Source organism: Podarcis cretensis (genome assembly GCF_951804945.1).
Source record: "Podarcis cretensis genome assembly, chromosome: 3".
Taxonomy (NCBI): domain Eukaryota; kingdom Metazoa; phylum Chordata; class Lepidosauria; order Squamata; family Lacertidae; genus Podarcis; species Podarcis cretensis.
Genome location: NC_137172.1, coordinates 43,614,126 through 43,634,889, shown reverse-complemented (window position 1 = coordinate 43,634,889; position 20,764 = coordinate 43,614,126). Strand labels below are relative to the sequence as shown.

The window sequence follows — 20,764 nt, the reverse complement described above, 5'->3', positions numbered from 1 at the left end:
GTTGTGCTCTGCGGCAACCTGGAACTAACAGAGCATGTTAATTCCGGGTTTTGCTGCTCGTGCATGTGCAGACACTCAAAATGACGTCACATGAATGCGCGGAAGCGGCAAAACGCGACCCGCGCACGTGCCGACGTGCCGTCGCATGTTACATTCCATTCAGGATGCGAATGGGGCTCCGGAACGGATCCCATTCGCTTCCCAAGGTACCACTGTATCTTACTCATTTTGTATATCTTGGTCCTTCAGACTAACATAACTCTGGAGAACTAAGTGTGAGGGAGAAAATAGGCTCCAACAGACTTAACAAGTGTTTATTTTATTATTCAGTACCAATATACAAGACACTTGCTTATCCAAATGTAAACACAAAGAATGGTGCTCTGTTTTTAAAGACTACATCCAGGTCACTACATATTCAAGAATTAGATACAAATCAGACTTAGGACTTTTATCTCGGAATAACTCAGTAGTGTAAATGTTAGATCACCTATCCAAAGTGGAAAATTTACCAACAGCCATAAGGTAATGCTGTTAATCCTGCATGCCTGGTACATGGTTGAAGGTTTAAACATTCTTTCTAACAAATGCATTCCCAAGTTTGGGGTATAATGAAAGATAATGGTTATAGAGTGTTTGATTGTGACACGTGAGACCAGAGTTAAACTCAACACTCAACTGTAAAGCTCCCTGGGTGACCTGGGTCCAGTCATTGTCTCATTGTTTATTTTCCCCACTGCCAGAATTTGGTTTACCCACAGTTGTGTGTACCACTAAACCTTAAAGAATTGCTGTTCTTTCCATTTTCCTCTAGGGGGCAAAGATTAAAAACTAAGCTATTTTATTCCTATAGTCTCCAAAAGCTTGTTTTTGGAAGCAGCTAAAGAGGAACCAGTGGTAGCCTTAAAAACAGAGAAGGAGTTGTGTGGGAGCCAACAGTGTGCCATCACAGATTGAGATATTCCAGCACAAATACTTGTAGAATCTTGTTGAGGTTGTCAGTGGTTGGCTTGTCAAGATTTTCTTCATTGTCTTCCATGGTGTGCCACACTCTAGGGAAAGGAGCTGGGATCAGATGTAGGATTGGAACCCCTGGAGGGAAGAAAACAAAGAAGATGATTCTGGAGATTACTGGACTTCTGGGCATGTACTTTACTTGGTTATATAAACACAATAGCACTGTGGTGTTACATTCTAGTCCAGTGATATTTCTTTAGTGAGTATTAGATCAGAAATAATTCCAGAGCTTACTGGTAAGAGGGTAAAGAAATTAGAAACGCAACCATATAAAAAATAACTTTTAAAAAATGATTTCCACCTTTCAAGCCCTACAGAAAATGCAATAATATCACATCATTAGTTAATGCTGAACATGTTTATATTTTAATGTTAATACAGGTATGTATAAGGGCCTGCCTTATATCCCTTCTGCCATTGCCCCAAGTTCTCATCTTTCAGACTCTGCTGCCAAAAGTATAATGTATAAAAAGTTGTCATACCTCTTCTTAAAAATGGAACGTGGTCATCCTCTACTGGATGTCTTCGTAAGTCAGGCCGGAAATAGGGCCTTTCAGGAGAGTAATTGTTTAGCAAACCCAAAGCAACGAGGTTTTGTTCTGCAGGGTTTTTTTTTAAAAAAAATTAAAAAGTTTAAACAGTGTATGGCAATATTTTGTTAAAAAAGCCAAGACCCTAAATTTGAAATGTTTTAAACATTTTGACCATCCTTTCCTAACCCAAGGTCCCCAGACGCTAGCTAGAAATGATGGGGGTGTAATCTAACAACAAGTGGGGCTCGAAGGATAGGGAAGACTAACTTTGATGCACAAATGAATAATACACACCCCACACACAATTTCCACAGCACTTGTGAATGGCCTTGTGAATGATGCAGCCCGTGTCTTGTGGGGGATTATCAGCCAAACAATGCTACTAACACGAGTTTGACCAAACTGCGGGAAGCAGTGGAAGGCAGGAGTGCCTGGTGTGCTCTGGTCCATGGGGTCACAAAGAGTCGGACACGACTAAACAACAAAGCAGCCAAACAAATGCATATTCTTGCTAGTTAGCATGAGAAGGCGCTAATACCACAGAGCTGTATTGTTGATAGGCAGACCATAGAAATACAAGTGGTAGAGAGCACTCTGTGTGATGTCATTTCCCCTCATTTTCCTGGAGAGGAAGGGACATAAAATACTTCCTGTTCCTCTTTTCCTTTGACCAGTGTTGGATGCAGACATGTCTCCACTTGCTCCAGCTCCAGGCACATTCCTGAAGCTGCTTATACTGTAAATATTTTGCCTGCATAGATTTGCTGCTGCCTTTGTTGTGATCCAATGCATAATTATAAAGTAAGTAAATCTTATTTTTAAACTTACTTTACCAGTTGTTGCCTGATTCTTAAGCGGGTTAAAAGGGAGAAAGCCAACTTACTTCATAGTTGGATTTGCTCAAAACAAAGTTTTATAGCCTAATTCCTATTAATTTTGCTGCCAAGGGTAGGATTTTGAAACTCTGTTCAACCCAGATGTGTGGGAGGAATAAATTGCAATGAATATAACCTCTCCTACCTGTTAAAACCCATCCCCACATGTACTACCTGTGGCCCTCCAGATGTTGGTGGACTCTCAACCCTTGACCACTGCCCACAGGGGCTAGTGCTAAAGGGACTTGTAGGCCAATGATGCCCCATCCCTGATTTATGACATCTCAGGTTGAAAACAAACCAGTTTGGGCTTCTCATATGAAGTACAGTCATCCCTTGGTTTTTGAACAGCTTAGTTCTTGAACGTTTTGGCTCCTGAACTCCACAAACCTGGAAGTGAGTGTTCCAGTTTGCGAACTATTTTTGGAAGCCGAACATCTGACGCGGCTTCCGATTGGCTACAAGAGCTTCCTGTAGCCAATCAGAAGCCGTGCTTTGGTTTCCGAACGTTTTGGAAGTTGAATGGACTTCCGGAACAGATTCCATTCAACTTCCAAGGTACAACTGTACTGCTAAATGCTGGCCAACTAGCATCCCATGCTAGCAAACTCACTATTTGGGTAATATCAGCATAGATTTTTATCTTACAGAGTTGGGTCTGGAAGCTTGAAAAAGAAAGGAAGAACTTGGCTATTGTCTCAGATGTTTATGAAATATGAACTCTGCTGTGAATCAGCTGTAGGCGGTTGTTTATTGTTTCAGCTGCTTTGTTTTTTTAAATGAATTAATTCATTGATTTTAAATGATTTGATCCTGTGAGGCTTATGAATATTTTAATAAAGAAAATGTGAGATGGGTTACAATATGATATGTGAGTACAATAGTCAGAAATTATTCTTCTTATTAAGATTCCACCCAAAGGCAAAAACAATTGCCATATGCAGAGCTGTAAAATTTGGAGAGTAATTTACAGCCAGAATTTAACTCCTACACACATGAAGCTAGAAGAGCTTAGAGTTCCTGTTATGGCAACCATTGTTTTTTAAGTCATTATGTTTTGCATAATCTGATCTTACCGATCGCTTCAAGTCTCCCCAGCCACCGGGCTGTGTTCAGAAAGTAAAGGGGGAATGTTGGGTTCCGAGCACCGATTAAATCCAGTAGCACAAAAAGATCCTATGAGAAATCAATATAGAAATAGGCCTTTTAAATGTCACTCACAGAACCCTATAAATATGTTGTACTGACTGGCCCAAATCAGGGAGTGTTGACAGACCCACGGTTTATCCACACATACCTTTCGTGTTTCCAGACCCAACCCACACTTTAAAGCTTTTTTTTCTCTCTCCAGAGTTTTCCCCACAAAAAACCCCCCACTCTTTACAGCAGAATTGGAGCAAACGGCAATCTGTGGAAAACCCAAATTGCCATTTGTTGCACTTAGAGCTGGTTTTCGTGGGGAAGTTCTGGGGCAAAAAAAGATTAGTGCTCAGACAAAGAGCTTTAAAATATGGGCCTATGCCTGAAAAAAGCGAGGCAAATAGTAATTGTGGATAAGCCCCCAGAGACATTTTGTGACACAGCCATTCACAGGGTTGAACATTCACTATGGACAGTGGCTCATACACGGCCCAATGGCTACATACTGCTATTTGAAACATGGAGATGATTTCTTCCACAATTCCAGTGAGAGAGTAAGTTACATGCCAAATTGCCTCCCTTTTAAAAATCTACAAGACTTCGGAGTGCTTAATTTTGGCTGGATTATGCCCAAGATGTCATGCAAAAAAAAGAAAGAAAATAAAATGCTCTGCATCCATAGCTATACCCATCAGAAGATTGTAAAACACTTTTCTGCCTCCATATACCCCATATCCTTCACCAAGCAGAGGGTTTTTCTGGTCCTGCTTGAAAACATTTCAGACAGTTGCACCAATGAGAAAAGAGAAATCTGAGAAATGTTGTGTGAATACACACACACACACACCATTTCTCAGATTTGTTGTCTAGATCAGTTACTCTAGCGCATGCACCTCACCCCACTTCCTTCTCCATCCATAAAGTTCTCACTTACAATGCCCTGAATCTGAGTTGTATGTGCGGCGCCTGGAGGGTGTGGAGTCGATGCCATTTTTTGGGCCAAGTGCCGAGAGCCATATAAAGAATCTGAAGGGGACCATCGGACGAAAGCTTCTTCGCCGTCAAAGAAAATGAGCTGCAGGGAGAGATCTGACTTGCCATTTGTGACGGCCTTCTGTGGGATGAAGGACGGAGGACAAAATGCAAGGTCAGTTGCCATGCTGTGGTTCATGGTTAATGCAGAGACAACCGCAGAAAAGAACAAAATACCTTCAGACAATGAAGCTGCGTGTCCAAGGAACGTGCCAATTCTAGCATTATAGCACAGGGCACCGCTGAGTCGGTGGCTCCAACAAACACTTTGCCGTCCGACTGTGGTGGGAAGTATTTTGAATCGTAATGGCAAGCAAGCACCAAGTGGCGCTTGGCAAGGGGATTGAGGGTGCTGATGATGTTTGAAAAGGTGCGGTATCCGTAAGGAGTATGGCTCTGAAACGTGTCCTCTTCAACTACCCAGCCAGCCTGTAGTCCTTGAAGACGATGCTTGATATGCTGAAATGTATACAGCCACAAGTCAAAGGAGGCAAACATTTCTTATTTTCAAGCAAAGTTGTATTAAAAAAAACTGCCTAGAAAGGTGTGTCATTATTTACTGAAATTCAACACTGAAAGGTTAAAGGTAAAGGAGCCCTGGATGGTTAAGTCCAGTTAAAGGCGACTATGGGGTTGTGGCGCTCATCTTGCTTTGAGGCTGAGGGAGCTGGCGTTTGTCCACAGACAGCTTTCCGGGTGGTCAGCAGGACACCACTTCTGATGCAACAGAACACTGTGACGGAAGCCAGAGTGCACGGAAACGCTGTTTACCTTCCTGCCACAGTGGTACCTATGTATCTACTTGCACTGGTGTACTTTCAAACTGCTAGGTTGGCAGAAGGTGGGAATGAGCAACGGGAGCTCACTCCGTCGCGGGGATTTGAACCGCTGACCTTCATCGGCAAGCCCAAGAGACTAAGTGGTTTAAACCACAGCGTCACCCGCATTGTTAGCCGTATGCAGAGTAGAACCGTGGAAATCAAGGGACTTAAGTCTGGAAGGCCAGATTCAGCTAAGCTGGAGTTCACAAATCTGCTCTGGAGGATCATGAGAGCATCTAGAACACAGTGGGAGGGGAGGGGATGCTCTTGCCCAGCAAGCAGAAATCGGAAGAGCACAACGTTAAATTTGTCCCATGGATGCCAATGTGTCTACTCTGACTGTACCACCCTACCCATTATTGGGAGTAGAGGGGGTACGTTGTTCTAAATTGTTTTTAACATTTTGTTTTGATTGTTGTAACTCACCCTGGGACCTTGGGGTGAAGGGTGGGTAATGAACTGGAATTGAATTGAATTGTAATAGTTTGGGCCAGTTAAAGTCCAGAAGATTAAAGGTTGTTCAGTGGAGGCAGCCAGAGATAAACCTTGGTTTCCACTTGGTGTTAGCGGTGAAGTTAAGATGACGGAGCAGTTGGCTTGCTTGCCTCCCTTTCCTCTCCTAATGCTGGCTACAGCCTCTGCTGTCACAGAAGGCAACCAGGTTTGGGACCCTAGCTGCTGTCATTTAATGACATTTAATTGCCCCTCATTGATGTTTCCTTAGCAACGTGTCTCATCTGCTTTAGAAATGGTCCCTGCGGCACATTTCATGTTATTGGAATAAAGGTTTAACAGGGCCTCTTATATAACACTTTGATACGTATGCGTAAGAATCATGCTGTACAAATGAAGGGAGATGTGACTAAAGGATAGCTCTTGATTCTCTTCCATGAAATCAAGCCAATGAACAGGAAATCCTGGATTCAGTGCTTATGAGAAGCAATATGAGAAGCAATAATTAAATAAGATGGACCAGCAGTAATGAAAACATGATGCTCAGTGGATCCCTCTGTGCATTATGAGGAAGGAAGCCCCAGTAAATTACATTTAAGCCCAAGGTCCAGAGAAGCTGATGCACTGCCATCTGTAAAACTAAGCGGGTGAAGACCTCAGCAGTTTTTGTGTGGGAAGGCAATAACCTTAGAGATTACTGAAGGAACAACAGAATACTAATGAAACAAAAAAGCAGGAAAATGCACACAAGAATTCAGGACAATCGTTCACCTGTCCTGTGGTGGAGACTGATATCACACACACACACACACACACACACACACACACACACACACACACACACACCAAGAGAAGGAGAGAGAGAGAGAGAGAGAATGAATGAGAATGAATATTGTCCACTCCAAGCAGATAGTGCTAACCTGCTATTTGACATTGGAAATCTATACCTAAAGGAGACATTCTGGTAAACCCAATTTCCATTCAATTGCATAATTTAATAGTCTTTCTAGGAAGTTTTTACTCTGATATTGTTCTTCTCCCCTAGCAATACAGATTCTTGTCTGTACATGCCCGATGACTGCTGTGCCAGAGATGTCACTGTTTTCTCTTTGTTTGGGCTCTCTGCCAGTAAATCTCCAAGGAAACTACAGCACTAAATGCAATAGATACTCTTTGAAACTGGCTACCCACCTCCCCCTCATCAACTGCAGATCATTAAACTCACCTGTCTTCAGGTTGCAACTGCAACAAGATGGCTCGCAGCTGTTTGAGGGCCTTTCCAAGGGATAAATGCTCAGCTGTTACACATTCTGTGTTCACTTTGTGCAACTTCCCTCAAAGTTCTACTTCCACTGAAAATATTTTTGATATTTCCAATATGCAGCGTAGCTATTTGATTGCAACTGAGGAATACAATTCTTCCTCCAGCTAGCAAAGCTATGCCAAATGGTCCATTATATGGGAATGTGATATTATATTACTGGTGCTAGATCAGATATATTTATTATTATAACTATTATTTATTATATTTATATACCACCCTTTATCAAAAGATCTCAGGGCGGTTCACAAGATAAAAGCACAAATAAGTAATGAAAACAAAAACAACAAAGCAATACAACAGTTGGAAGTGGCTTCTTGCTATGGTCAGGTAAAGGTAAAGGACCCCTGACAGTTAAGTCCAGTCATGAACGACTCTGGGGTTGTGGTGCTCATCTTGCTTTACTGGCTGAAGGAGCCGACGTTTGTCCACAGACAGTTTTCCCAGGTCATGTGGCCAGCATGACTGAGCCGCTTCTGGCGAAAAAAAAGCAGTGCATGGAAACGCCGTTTACCTTCCCGCCAGAGCTATTTATCTATTTATCTACTTGCACTTTGACGTGCTTTTGAATTGCTAGGTTGGCAGGAGCTGGGACCAAACAATGGGAGCTCACCCCGTCGTGGGGATTCGAACTGCCGACCTTCCGATTGGCAAGCCCTAGGCTCAGTGTTTTAGACCACAGTGCCACCCGTGTCCCTTCTTGCTATGGAGGCTATGTTCTGTTTCTACTGCCAGAGGCAGTATGCCTCTGCATTCCAGTTGCTAGAAATCACAAGTGGGGAGTGTGCTGTTGCCCTCTTGTGAGCTTCCCACGGACATCTGGTTGGCCACTGTGAGAACAGGATGTTGGGCAGCTGGGCTTTTGGCCTGTATCTGCAAGGCTCTTGTGTTCTATAGAGTTGGGAGGGCCAACCCACTGCTGTGAATGCAGAGATTCTTATGGCAAAATGTGACCTATCTATCAGGTTGTTATAATAGACCATCGTGTGAGTACCGTATTTTTTGCTCCATAGGACGCACTTTTTCCCCTCCAAAAATGAAGGGGAAATGTGTGTGCGTCCTATGGTGCAAATGCAGGCTTTCGCTGAAGCCTGGAGAGCGAGAGGCATCGGTGTGCACCGACCCCTCTCGCTCTCCAGGCTTCAGGAAGCTATCCGCAAGCCTTGCAAGCCCGGCGGGAGTTCCCGCGAGCTCACGAGGCTTGCGGGCAGCAGCCTGCAGCCCCAGCGAGTGTCCACAAGCCTTGCGCGCCCGGCGGGAGGTCCCGCTGAGCGCACGAGGCTTGGGGCGGCAGCCTGTTGCCCGAAGCACAGGGAGCCCTCCAGAGGGTTCCCCGTGCTTCGGGCGAGTGTCTGCAAGCCTTGCGCGCCTGGCAGAAGCTCCCGCCGGGCACGCGAGGCTTGGGGCGGCAGCCTGTTGCCCGAAGCACAGGGAGCCCTCCGGAGGGCTCCCCGTGCTTCGGGCAAGTGTCTGCAAGCCTTGCGCGCCCGGCAGGAGGTCCCGCCAGGTGCGCGAGTCTTGGCGCAGCAGCCTGCTGCCCGAAGCACGCGGAGCCCTCCGGAGGGCTCCCCGTACTTCGGGCGAGTGTCTGCAAGCCTTGCGCGCCCGGAGGTAGGTCCCGCCAGGCGCGCAAGGCTTGGGGCGGCAGCCTGTTGCCCAAAGCACAGGGAGCCCTCCGGAGGGCTCCCCGTACTTGGGTGAGTGTCTGCAAGCCTTGCGCGCCGGCGGGAGGTCCCGCTGGGCGCGCGAGGCTTGGGGCGGCAGAAGGGTCTCCTTCTGTTCCTTCTCCAGGTTCGCTGAAGGGCGATGCCCCTTCTCCCTCTCTGCGCAGCACCTCTCCTTTGAAGGAGGGGTGCTGGGCAGAGAGAGAGAAGGCGCAGCGCTCCTTCAGCGACGCGTCTGTCCTGGCTTCTGCTTTAGCCCTGCGCAGCCTCTTTGGGCAGGGGGAGCCTTCATCCCGCTGCCCTGAAGAGGATTGGCGCGGTTACCCCAGAAGCCAGAACAGCCACACGGTATCCCAGAAGCCAGATCCCTCTTGCTGTTCTGGCTTCTGGGGTTCAGAATAACTTTTTCTTGTTTTCCGCCTCCCAAAACTAGGTGCGCCCTATCGTTCGGTGCGCCCTATGGTGCAAAAAATACGGTAATTTACCGAGAACCAGTGTGAACCAGCGTACTTAGAACTGGTGGACAGAGGTATCCTGGAAACAGAAAGGGAAGGATTATTGCAGACATCAGTGTGAACTGCACGTTCAGCTTGTCAGACTCACCTGACGCACAGCATAACTGCCGGGTGATCCTGGATATCGCTCAATCAGTATCGGGTGCAAATCATTTTGCCACATTCGGTTGATATCTGTGTGAGCAGCAACTTGTTGGATGCTAGTTGCATTTAAAATGGTTGGACGGTGGGAGTACTGAGGAAGGAATTGGAGGCGAGATTATTTTAACGTAATAAATAATCATAATGAATGACTGGATGAATTTTGCTATAGTGTTTTGTATATGACAGTAGTGTAGGAAGTATGATTTAGAAATACCCATTAGCAGTTTTCTGTTAAAATAATCATCCAAAGTGTCAAACAATGGAAGTATGTATACACATGCATCCCCCCCAAAAAAGAGAAAAACATAGAAACATATCAGCACAATAGTTGCGGCATATAACTGGTGGGATCCAGACTTTGCTCTGAACAATAGAGAGGCGGGTTGGGGACACTCTAGAACAGGTATCCTTCAAGGGCCAATGACAGAGGCCCAAATCCTGAAATGTTCTGTGATTGGACGACATGTATCGAATCAGAACACAGGAGCTCAGAATCCTTAGTCCAGACTCATCAGCTATGATTAAATGGGCACAAGACATTGGTCATGACATTATGTTTGCAGACTGGGAGCAGTTATGGACCACCGGTGTTAAATTTACGGCATGTAATGCCTTAAAAGAAAACTTAATGAAAATGATTTATAGGTGGTACATGACCCCAGTCAAGCTTGCAAAAATTTATCATTTGCCCAATAATAATTGCTGGAAGTGTAATGAGACTGAAGGTACTTTCTATCACCTTTGGTGGACCTGCCCGAGGATCAAAGCCTTTTGGGAAATGATCTATAATGAAATTAAGAAAGTCCTAAAGCGGAATTTTCCTAAGAAACCTGAGGCTTTTCTTTTGGGCATGGTCGGCCAATTGGTGTCAAGGAAGGATAGGACGTTTTTTATGTATGCCACTACAGCAGCAAGAATTCTCCTCGCAAAGTATTGGAAGACACAAGAACTACCTACTCTGGAAGAATGGCAGACGAAGGTGATTGAATATATGGGACTGGCAGAGATGACCGGCAGAATTCGTGACCAAGGGAAAGAGACAGTGGAAGAAGATTGGAAGAAATTCAAGATATATCTTAAAAATTATTGCAAAATTGAGGAGTGTTAGATGTCAGGGAATAAGAAATAGAGAATTGCAGCTGTAACTAATAAGTTAAAGAAAAAGGAATGTAATGAAAGTGAATTAAATAATTAATTATTGGAGAATTGCTAAAAAAAAATGTTAAAAATAAGGATGCAGCAAAAGGGAGGTATGGGGAAGTCGGTGAAACAAGGGGTATGAAAACAGGATTATGAAATTATACATGTTTATATGTTTTTGTTTGTGTACGTGAGTGTGTTGTTTGTTTTGATTTGTGTTGGAAAACCAATAAAAATTATTATTATTATTTTAAAAAAAGAATCCTTAGTCCAGACTCAAGCTCAGGCAAACACAGACCACTGAATACATAACAACAGTAATAGATAAAAAACACTTATTGAAGATTGCTGGCCCATCTGTTTTGGTGCTTGGTTCTTTTCAGGTGACCGATACAACAATCTTAAAGAATAAACTCTCATAATAAAGATCTTATTGGTTATCTGTTACTTGCACAGACATCCATTTCAGGTTTTTCCATGCCACTGTGCCAGCAGTCATAACTAGCAGCCTGGGGCTGACTTCAAGAAGCTGGAGTATGTGCAGTAACTTCCTAATTCATCTGAAAGCAAAGTGGAACCTCAACATTAAGGGAAAGTCATGGGATAGAAAGGGTGGTGGGACTTCATAGCATATGGGGACTGTCAAGAAGGGTGGTAAAAAATAAAAGAAAGGCAAGGCTATGCAGATGAGCATAGCTGAGGTAAATAAGCACGCACATATGTACATTTGTGTTTTGAAAGTGTGAGCACATTATTGTGTGTACTGATAAAAGTTGGGATGTGTATATGGTGTGTATTCCTGTAATTACCATGTCTTTGCTCCTGCCTGTTACAAAGGTCAGCTTTCTAGGTATCTGGGGATATCTGGTGGGTCTACGTTTTTGAAGTTACGGTATGCAAATAGCTTGGGAGAGAAGTCTCGAAGCTAAACAGAGAGGGTCTTTGCAAATTTTAATCTTCTTCTTTTCTTAATTTTTAGCATGCTCAGTTTACTGTGATTCTTAAATTATAGCTTTCTTGAGGTATGAATAGTGGAAAGCATTATGCATCTTAGCCAACAAGGCTCTTTGAACCACAGTGAGATTAGAATGATGTTAGCGGGGAGAAATGAGCACACTTAGCATGAAAATCAATAAAAGACACATATGACGGCAATCTTCCTAGCAGGACCAAACAAACATTTACTGTAGCCAGTGACTGCCATTAGTATAAGACAAAATACAGTAATGCTGTAATCATGCTAATGCCGAAGAATACGTTTTCTTTGGAAGCACAATAGATAAATGGAGAAATGGAATTGCTAGGTCTGATCACTGATTAAAGGAATTATAGTTTTGAAAAGTTGTAAGATGTCTCCCCTCCCTATTATTTCATGTTGTAAGCTGAGCTGGGTCTCCTTTTGAGTAGAAAGGCAGGGGGGTATATATGTACATCTTCTCCCCCCCCAAAAAAATTTTTTTTAAAGAAATTAAAGATTCACATTGTGATATGCATGACTTTCTTTATGGGTTTATTTAAAAAACAAATAAAAAGGAGCATTAATAGAAAACATAACGCACTTCCAGACGACTACCATTTTGGAGTGGGAATCAATCACATACAGTTATAATTGCTTGGGATGTTTTCTGCAGTAAATGCAGTACCCCCAAATATCAGACTTTTTGTGATAAGGAAAGCGATGGGAAGACACATTGGAAAATGTTTAACATTGTCTAGCCTCCTCACAAACAAATTAGGATGAGTGCTCAATATACTGGTAATCTGAAAGTCCCCAAAGAACCAGGCTGTGATATATAGCCTGGGTTCTCTGACCACCCGTGCAAGGGCTGTTGTGTGAAAATACTGGTTGTGCATCCAGTGCAACAGCTGTGCAAATGGAAGTGTATTATGCAGCAGGAAATATAGGAGTTACAGCAATCTGTGGTACGACGGGTTTCAAATGTGCTTCAAAGATATGGTGTGCACGCAGCTGCAGAAAGGGAAAAGGAGGTAGCACTGGATTTTGAGCTGACACATGGGTGAGCAGCAGTAAGTTAAAACAACGGCAGCAACTGAAATGCCATGTTTACTTGCCCTTAAGTGGATAAATTCTGCCCAGTTATTTTTCTGCCTACTTTGGCATAAATCCTGGACTGCATCTGTGGCCCCATTGTATGTGCTTTAACATCATATGCACACAGATAGAGCCATTATTTTATAAGACACTTTGATGTCAGGAAATCATATGTTCTCTTAAAATAGATGACCCGTTAGATTATAAGCAGCAGAAAACTAGAGAGCGCTTAATGTTGGCCACAATTATCACAGACTTCAGAACGAAGATATTACAAAAGGACAGCATTAGGAACTCTCTTGTGAACGGGGGGGGGGGGGGGGGATCCATATTTAGGCTTGGCATATGATCTTGTAATGAGGGACTTACAGATGCTACCTTGCTTGCCGTAGCCTGAAATCTGGGATGGGGAACCTATGGTCCTCCAGACTACAATTTTCCTTGGTTATGCTGGGTGGAGCTGATGTAGGTTGGGGTCTAACAGTGTGTGGGGAATCACAGGTTCTCCATCACTGCCCTAGTTTACATCAAACCTGGGACAAAAGCAGCAAGGGAAGGAGTAAATAATTGCTTGTCCTTAAAAACATAAGGCTTAAAGACGCATCAGGGCTTTCTGTGACACACTAGTATTAAGTGTATCGTCTACTGTGGTTAAAAATAACCCACATTTCCCCATTGCCTTCAAAAGGAATTGAATTGAACCCAGGAGGCCTGGTATCTCAGGGTCTAAGGGACTAATTTGCATTTACTTTATGCCAGCATAAGAGTGCTAACCAGGCAGTAAACATGTAGCATTATTGAATGTAATGCAATGCATTATTAATACAGTAGGATAGCACATAAGTGTCTGAAGTTAGCATTTATAGGCAAGTTTGCATGAAGTTTCAAAACATGCTTCCTGAACTTATTGGGCCACACAGAGACCCTCCCCCAAACACAGTGCAGTGCATGTTGATTGTTCAGCTTTGCACTTGCATTGGTGGCTGAGCAAAACCTTCTGCAACCACAACCACACTTAACAGCAGCACACTATCTTATGAGAGTCTTGTCCTGTTCAGTTCAGAATGGTTATCATAGGGGAAAAGAAGTGTGCATTGTTAAATAAGGTTGAAATCTGATGTGCCTTGGAGTAGCATGGCACACCTGACACCCCACTGCCCTCTCATTTTTTTATTGCAGGGTTTGTTTTGTTTTGTTGGTAGGGGAGGGCTGTCTGTCTTTTGGAGGGGGTGTCCTGCTTTCTTCGGTCTGCTTGTTTTGGGGTGAGTAGGTGATTTGCAGAGAGGGGTTCTGAACATGCCCAGTTTTTTATTCAGTGAAATGGGTATTTTGTGGTGCCCATAACCATTTCTTTAGATTTGAAAATGTTCCTCTGGGGCCAAGAAAGACCCCTGCTATACCCACTTACTTTGGAGAAAGCTTATTTAAACTCAATATATAGGATTGTCCATTAAGTGTCTGTCTCCATCAACAAGCACCTTGATATATATAAAATGGTAATCAGATCCATATATGGTTATAACCATATAACCTAAATTTATAGCTCCAATCTAGTAACAAAGTTAGCCACCATTTTAGTTTCTGAGCAAATTTTGATGTGTGCTCTAAGGTTACCTCAAAATACAGTGCACCATTCTGGTTTAGGATTAAGTCCAGTTGAACTCATTGGGACTTCTGAGTGTATGCAGAATTTGACTGTTGTACGTGCATTGTAGGGTGTATTGTAGTTGTAGTTTGTCCTTTTACTTAGTGCATTTGCACCCTGCTTTTCTTCCATCATGGAACTCCACACACACACACACACACACACACACACACACACAAAGTCTGCCATCCAGGCACCAATCAGACGCAGAACTGCTTTAGAAAGGCTGGCACATCATGTGCCTTCAGACCATGCCCTCTTTTGATTCACTGTGCTTCACTCTCAGCCTGTATCTAGAGTGCATTTGCTTGTCTTTCCTTCCTGGTTTTTTGGGGTGCTCTGCATTGTGTCAAGATGATTGGGCTGAGTGGGTGGCATTTACTTGTACACCACCCTGCCAGATCGCCTATTTTTAACATACACAATCGCCCTACTAGATCATCTGCCTTAAGGCCCTTCTGAGAAATCCACATATAGAAACATACACAATTATATAATAAGTGGAAATATAAAAGACATAATAACTGCTGGAACACCACAGAGAGTTCATTCCTCCCACACACCCATATTATCATCTTAAAGGCGCACCTTGGCACCAGTGATTTTCCAGTAAGGATAGAGAAATCTGATGCCTGATAAACTATTTTAAATCCTGCGAAGCCATGGTGACTGAGAGGCCTGTGACCTTTGCCCACACCAAATCCCTTCATCCCTGTCATTCCCTCCCTCCACATGCTACACGTAACCCTCCCCACAGAAGCAAAATTACAAAAAGCCACCAGAGAGAGAGAGACCCCCAACATACCTTTTCCTGGGTCCAGTCCACTCGTCCACTCACGAGCTGAGGGAAAGAGGCCAGAGCCAGGGAGAGTGCCCAGGCCAGGCATAAGGATGCTGCAGCCTGGCTGCCTTTGCCTCCCCCAGCCATGCCTCTTCGGAAACGGCTTCTCCTCTTTATGTGGCAACACCCGAGGCTGCCAGTTCTCTCGCTGAGGAGGATCTCTCTGCGCAGACAAGAAGCAGCTTCAAAGTACTAGGCTGGAGGAGGAGGGAAAGGGGGCAGAGCTGGAAGAGCAGGGCAGCCTTTCAGCTGGGAGAGCAGGCATGAGATGTGCGCGGCTGCATGTGATTCACCCGGCAGCCTCTACCTTTGCATCTGCTCTCGTTAATTAGGCACCTTTTCTGCTTCTTAACATGCTTCCTGCCTGCCTGCCCTACAGAAAATGGAGAGGGATGTTTATTCACACATCCAATCAATCCAGCTTCGCCTATCATTTCCTCAGGGAAGTGAATTCTGTCCCTGGCACCACGTCAGCAGCATCAGGAGGAGGACATATGACTAATTCCTCAGACTTGGGCAGCAGCCACAGCAGGATGGTCTCTCCCCTCCCTCATTTCCTCTCCTCTTCCCCCAGAGATACAGGGAGTGTAGCAGTGCTATGATACGGAGGAGGGTGGGTTATTTTTTTTACAACTAAATACATAGTGAGGTGCACTTTGTGGTTTTTTCCTCAAAAACAAGATCCCCATGAAGTTGTATGGAATCAAACCACATTGTCTGTTTCTGTTGAGAGTGTGTCATTTCAGTGCATTCAACCCCAAGCGCCAACATAAATTCACAGGGTTTCTGGTTTTTTTAAGCCACTTATTTTAATCTCCTACAGAAAGCTTAAGAGCCTAACTATTAGGTCCTTTCAAAATAAATTGCACTATTGTTGTTAATCCTCTGTATGAGCCTTGTTAATACATCAGTCTAAGGCTGCAATTCTGTGCATCTTTATCTCGGAGTAGGCACCACTGAATATACTGTTATGCATTTGTGGGGTGCCTGGACTCCCCTTCTAATTCCCGGGTGCCAGACACTGGATTTAGCATGTTAACATACAAGTCAGGAGCCAGCCTGGTATTGGCCTGTTAAATATGATGGGGGGACAAAAAGGAGTAGTTCGAGAGGGCAAAGGGGAGGGCCCCCTCCCTCAGCTCAGAATTAGTTAGAAAGACAAGAGCCTCTGAAGTAATTTTAGAGTTGGAAGAAGAGCAGTTGTTTTAGGATTGCAGTTGACGATGATGTGGGCTGGAGGGGAAATAGTTGCAGTCTGTTAAACACGACAAGCTGAGCAGAGGGCCATGGATGATTTCTGCTGGCACCCAAGACTGTGGCCATGGGGGAAGCAAGAACCTCTTGGAATGTTAATGCTATGAACCCTTTAATGGCAGGCTTAGGTTGTATACATGTGTAAATAAACAATATATCATAAAGACACCACAGTCTCCACTGTGCCTCATTTTCAAAAGGAAACATGAACCCAAGGTAAGTGCCTGGAATCTCACACCAATTGGGGTGGCATGTAAGCAAGTTAGCATACATAGGATTGCATTGTAAGTCTTTGCAATTAGAGTTATTAATTAATTCTAATAGAGCAGAATTGGAAGACATCAAAAATCCCAACTATAAACGAGTGGCAATATAAATTATTTGATTATTTAGAATTGGCAAAAATGACACAGAAAATAAGAAATCAAAAAGACATAGAGTTTAACAAAGATTGGAATAATTTTATGACATATATGGAAACAGAGGTAAAAAATCTAAAAATCACAGTAGGTGCGATGTAACACTTGTGATGTAAAGAGTTTTCTGAGGAAAAGAAACTGCAGATAAAAAATCATATAATATATTCTGAAACCGAGATGAAGGGAAGTCAATTGGTGTTGTGTGTTATTTAGTAAATGTAAGCTAATTTGTATCGTATGTTAGGAGATTTCTTTCTCTTTTTTTCTTTTCTTTTTTCTTGTTTTCTCTTGTTATTATTTGTCTTTCTTTATGTATGTCTTTTCTGTGCGTATGTATTATGTATGGTTTTTTTGTTTGTTTGTTTTAATGTTTGATGAAATAAAATGATTAAAAAAAAAAGTAAGTCTTTGCAAAAAGATGGGTTTGCATTTGGGTCTCTGGTATTCCTTAAGCACCATCTCCAACTCCTTGAAAGATTCCATCAACAGTGTCTCCGATTTTTTTTCCACATCACTTGGGAAGACAGGTGAAGTAATGTCAGTATACAGGATGAAGCAAAGATCACCAGTGTTGAAGCAATGATTCTTCAACATCAACTTCGTTGGACTGGTCATGTTGTACGGATGCCTGATAATCATCTTCCAAAGCAACTACTCTAATCCGAACTTAAAAATGGAAAGTGTAATGCTGGTGGTCAACAAAAGAGGTTTAAAGACTGTCTCAAGGCAAATCTAAAAAAATGTAGTATAAATACAGACAACTGGGAAACACTGGCCTGCGAGTGCTCCAGTTGGAGAACAGCCTTTACCAAAGGTGTCATGGGCTTTGAAGACACTCAAACTCAGGATGCAAGGGAGAAACATGCTAAGAGGAAGGTACGCTTGTCAAATCCACACCGTGATCAACTCCCGCCCGGAAACCAATGTCTGCACTGTGGAAGGACGTGTGGATCCAGAATTGGCCTCCACAGTCACTTACGGACTCACTATTAAAATCGTGTTTATGGAAGACAATCTTACTCGGCTACGAGTGATCGCCAAAGAAGAAGAAGAAGAAGATTCCTTCCTTCCTTTCTTTCATCCTGTGGGCCACAGATCCAAGGTAGCACATCTGCTTTTTGTGCAGAAGGTCCTTGGTTCTCTCCTTAGCATCTTCAGGTGGGGCTGGAAGATACCCTTGCATGAAATCCTGGGGAGTCACTGATACTCAGTGTTAATACTGAGCTGGATGCTCATACTTGGAATAAAACAGATTCCTAGGTTCCAATTATTTGGCAAACAAAGCTGGTAAGATGGTCCTGGTTGTGAAATGAAAGGCACATGGCTAAGAGGAAAGTTCTGTCTCATGTCATGTCACACAAGCTTCCCACTCTTTCCCTACTGTAAGCCAGTTGGTCCCTTAGCAGTTGGCTTACCCTTTTATATGCAAATTCTGTATCATCTTTTGCAGGAGGAAGGCCCAGAAATTAATCAGGGGCCACACATAATAAGACGTCTGACAGATGGACTAGCGACAGGTGAAGATTTCCCCACAATTGTATTTCCATGCTGGAAAAAGGTCTTGACTGAAAAATTTCTGACTGCTACCCCTGCTCTGCTTTTCTCTTGTTGTTGTTGTTTAGTCGTTTAGTCGTGTCTGACTCTTCGTGACCCCATGGACCAGAGCACGCCAGGCACTTCTGTCTTCCACTGCCTCCCGGAGTTTGGTCAAACTCATGCTGGTATCTTCGAGAACACTATCCAACCATCTCGTCCTCTGTTGTCCCCTTCTCCTTGTGCCCTCCATCTTTCCCAACATCAGGGTCTTTTCCAGGGAGTCTTCTCTTCTTATGAGGTGGCCAAAGTATTGGAGCCTCAGCTTCACGATCTGTCCTTCCAGTGAGCACTCAGGGCTGATTTCCTTAAGAATGGAGAGGTTTGATCTTCTTGCAGTCCATGGGACTCTCAAGAGTCTCCTCCAGCACCATGAATTGAAAAGCAGTTATTCAAAGCCTTATACATCTCCAGCCAAGATACCTGAGGAAGCACCTCCCTGTTTAATTACACCCCAACTGTTGGGGCTCAGCAATTAATCTCTGCTGTGAATGTCACCTCCTTTTGAGGCTAAATTGTCTCCCAACAATTTACAGAACATTCTGTCACAACCCCATGTTTACTGCTTGAGATCCACCCATTCCAAGTGCTTGCCTCAATTAGACAGCCTATTATGTCTTCCTTTAACAGCAGGCATTTCACCTCCAAGTTTTCCTTTAAGAGTAGGCTTTTCACCTCCAAGTCTGATGGAGTATACTTGGGTTGCTGTTATTCTCCCTGCTTTGAAGATAATGCTGTTTACATTTTTTTCTTTGGGTTTTGGTTTCTATGGCAGTGTTCTCTGCTTTCAACCAGCTTTGTCAAGTCGGGCAAAGCTCCTGCTTACCAACAGATTACTTGTACTTCCTTAGAATGGGAAGAAAGAATGTGTGCTTCTTAATACATTGTTGGACTTCAACTGCCATCAGCCCCAGCCAGCATGGTTAATGGTCAGGGCTCATGGGATTTGGAGTCCAACCATGTTTGGAGATCCACAGGCTTCCTATCCTAACTGTACAATCCTTTAAAGTCAATGGAAGTCTGACATGGAACTTGACCCATTCAGCTGTTGCTGCCAGACATAAAGTCCAACCTAAAGACATTTAACTTTATCTATAAATTACCTAGCAATCGATGGGCTGCAGAGGACCCATTCTATGAGTAGGGAAAGGTAGAACTAAGCAGCTTAAGCATCCCCTGGAGCAGCTCTTTGAGACCAGGATTTGAAAGGCAATTACAGAGTAGGAAGATTTCTTTTAATGCATCACCCTAGCATAGATTATAACTAAATTGCTGCACATGCAATCTAGCATTCCTGTAAACAAGCTACAGATTATTCCATCACATCTAGTAGCTGGTGTGGGAATTGGATGCTTTCCTTCTAGGCTGATAATTCCACTTAAAGTGAAAGGGAGGGCCCATAACTAGGATGCAGCTAAACTGCCTGTTGTTTGTTCAGTTGTTCTGATTCAACATCCTGTTGTGGATTTGGCTGTTTTGATCCCCTTGAATGCATGTCAATGACCCAACAAAAGAACATACGAGTTTCTTAAGGACTGTGGATGTTTTATTGAATGGGTGATTCACCTGCCGGAGTGGAGTCTGAGATCAGTGTTGCCTGTAACCTACCTAAGTAATAAATTTAAACACTCAGCTGAGTGGATACCTTAGTTGGTTAGAGGGTGGTGCTAACACCAGGGTTGCAGGTTTGATCCCCATAAGGGACAGCTGCATATTCCTGCTTTGCAGAGGGTCGGACTAGGTATCCTTGGGGTCCCTTCCAACTTTATGATTCTATGACCTGTCTCAAACAGGGTCGTCCACCCATGAGGCAAGGTGAGGCGACTGCCTTGGAGGGCAGGATCCACAGGGTCAGCAGATCTGGCCTCCAAGGAATGAAACACCAGCTTCAGCAGCTGCAGCCCAGTCATTGGACATCAGATCTGTCTCCTCCTCAGTAGCCCTCCCCAGTGCAGCCTCTACAGTGGCCTCTTGACAAATGGGAGATGCTGCTGGTCTCCTCCCATCCTTATGTAGATTTTTATCCCTTCCTTGTTCCCGATGTAGATCTTCACCCACCCCTTCTTCCCTGGTGGGGAGCAGGCATTTTGTGGTTCACCTCAGGTGCCAAAATACCTTGGGCTGGCCTGGTATCAAATAACAAGAAGTCTGGGCTTTACTTTTTATCCTCCCTGTAAAATGGTTTATTCTTATTTTCAGGGCTTTATGGGACAATGTAAAGGCATTGTATTCAAGGACTGGACAGTGCTCCCATGATGAATGTGTGTATATGCATTCTGCATTGCCCTCTGGCCCTGCAACTAG

The 20,764-nt window shown here is 43.8% G+C and overlaps 1 protein-coding gene across 2 annotated transcripts; it reads right to left on the bottom strand.

The window, feature by feature from the left end:
* Positions 1-300: 300 nt before the first annotated feature.
* QPCT (glutaminyl-peptide cyclotransferase) lies at positions 301-19,648 on the bottom strand. Of its 2 annotated transcripts, none has more exons than XM_079969561.1 (7): positions 19,564-19,648; positions 9,460-9,606; positions 4,775-5,056; positions 4,500-4,679; positions 3,502-3,601; positions 1,500-1,616; positions 301-1,092 (listed from the first exon to the last, which is right to left on the bottom strand). In XM_079969561.1, exons 2-7 carry the CDS (start codon positions 9,532-9,534, stop codon positions 947-949), a joined length of 900 nt encoding a protein of 299 aa, XP_079825687.1. In that variant the 5' UTR covers positions 9,535-9,606; positions 19,564-19,648; the 3' UTR covers positions 301-946. The 2 variants fall into 2 exon arrangements, with proteins under 2 accessions (XP_079825687.1, XP_079825686.1); XM_079969560.1 differs by lacking the exon at positions 19,564-19,648 and adding an exon at positions 15,159-15,641.
* Positions 19,649-20,764: the final 1,116 nt, after the last annotated feature.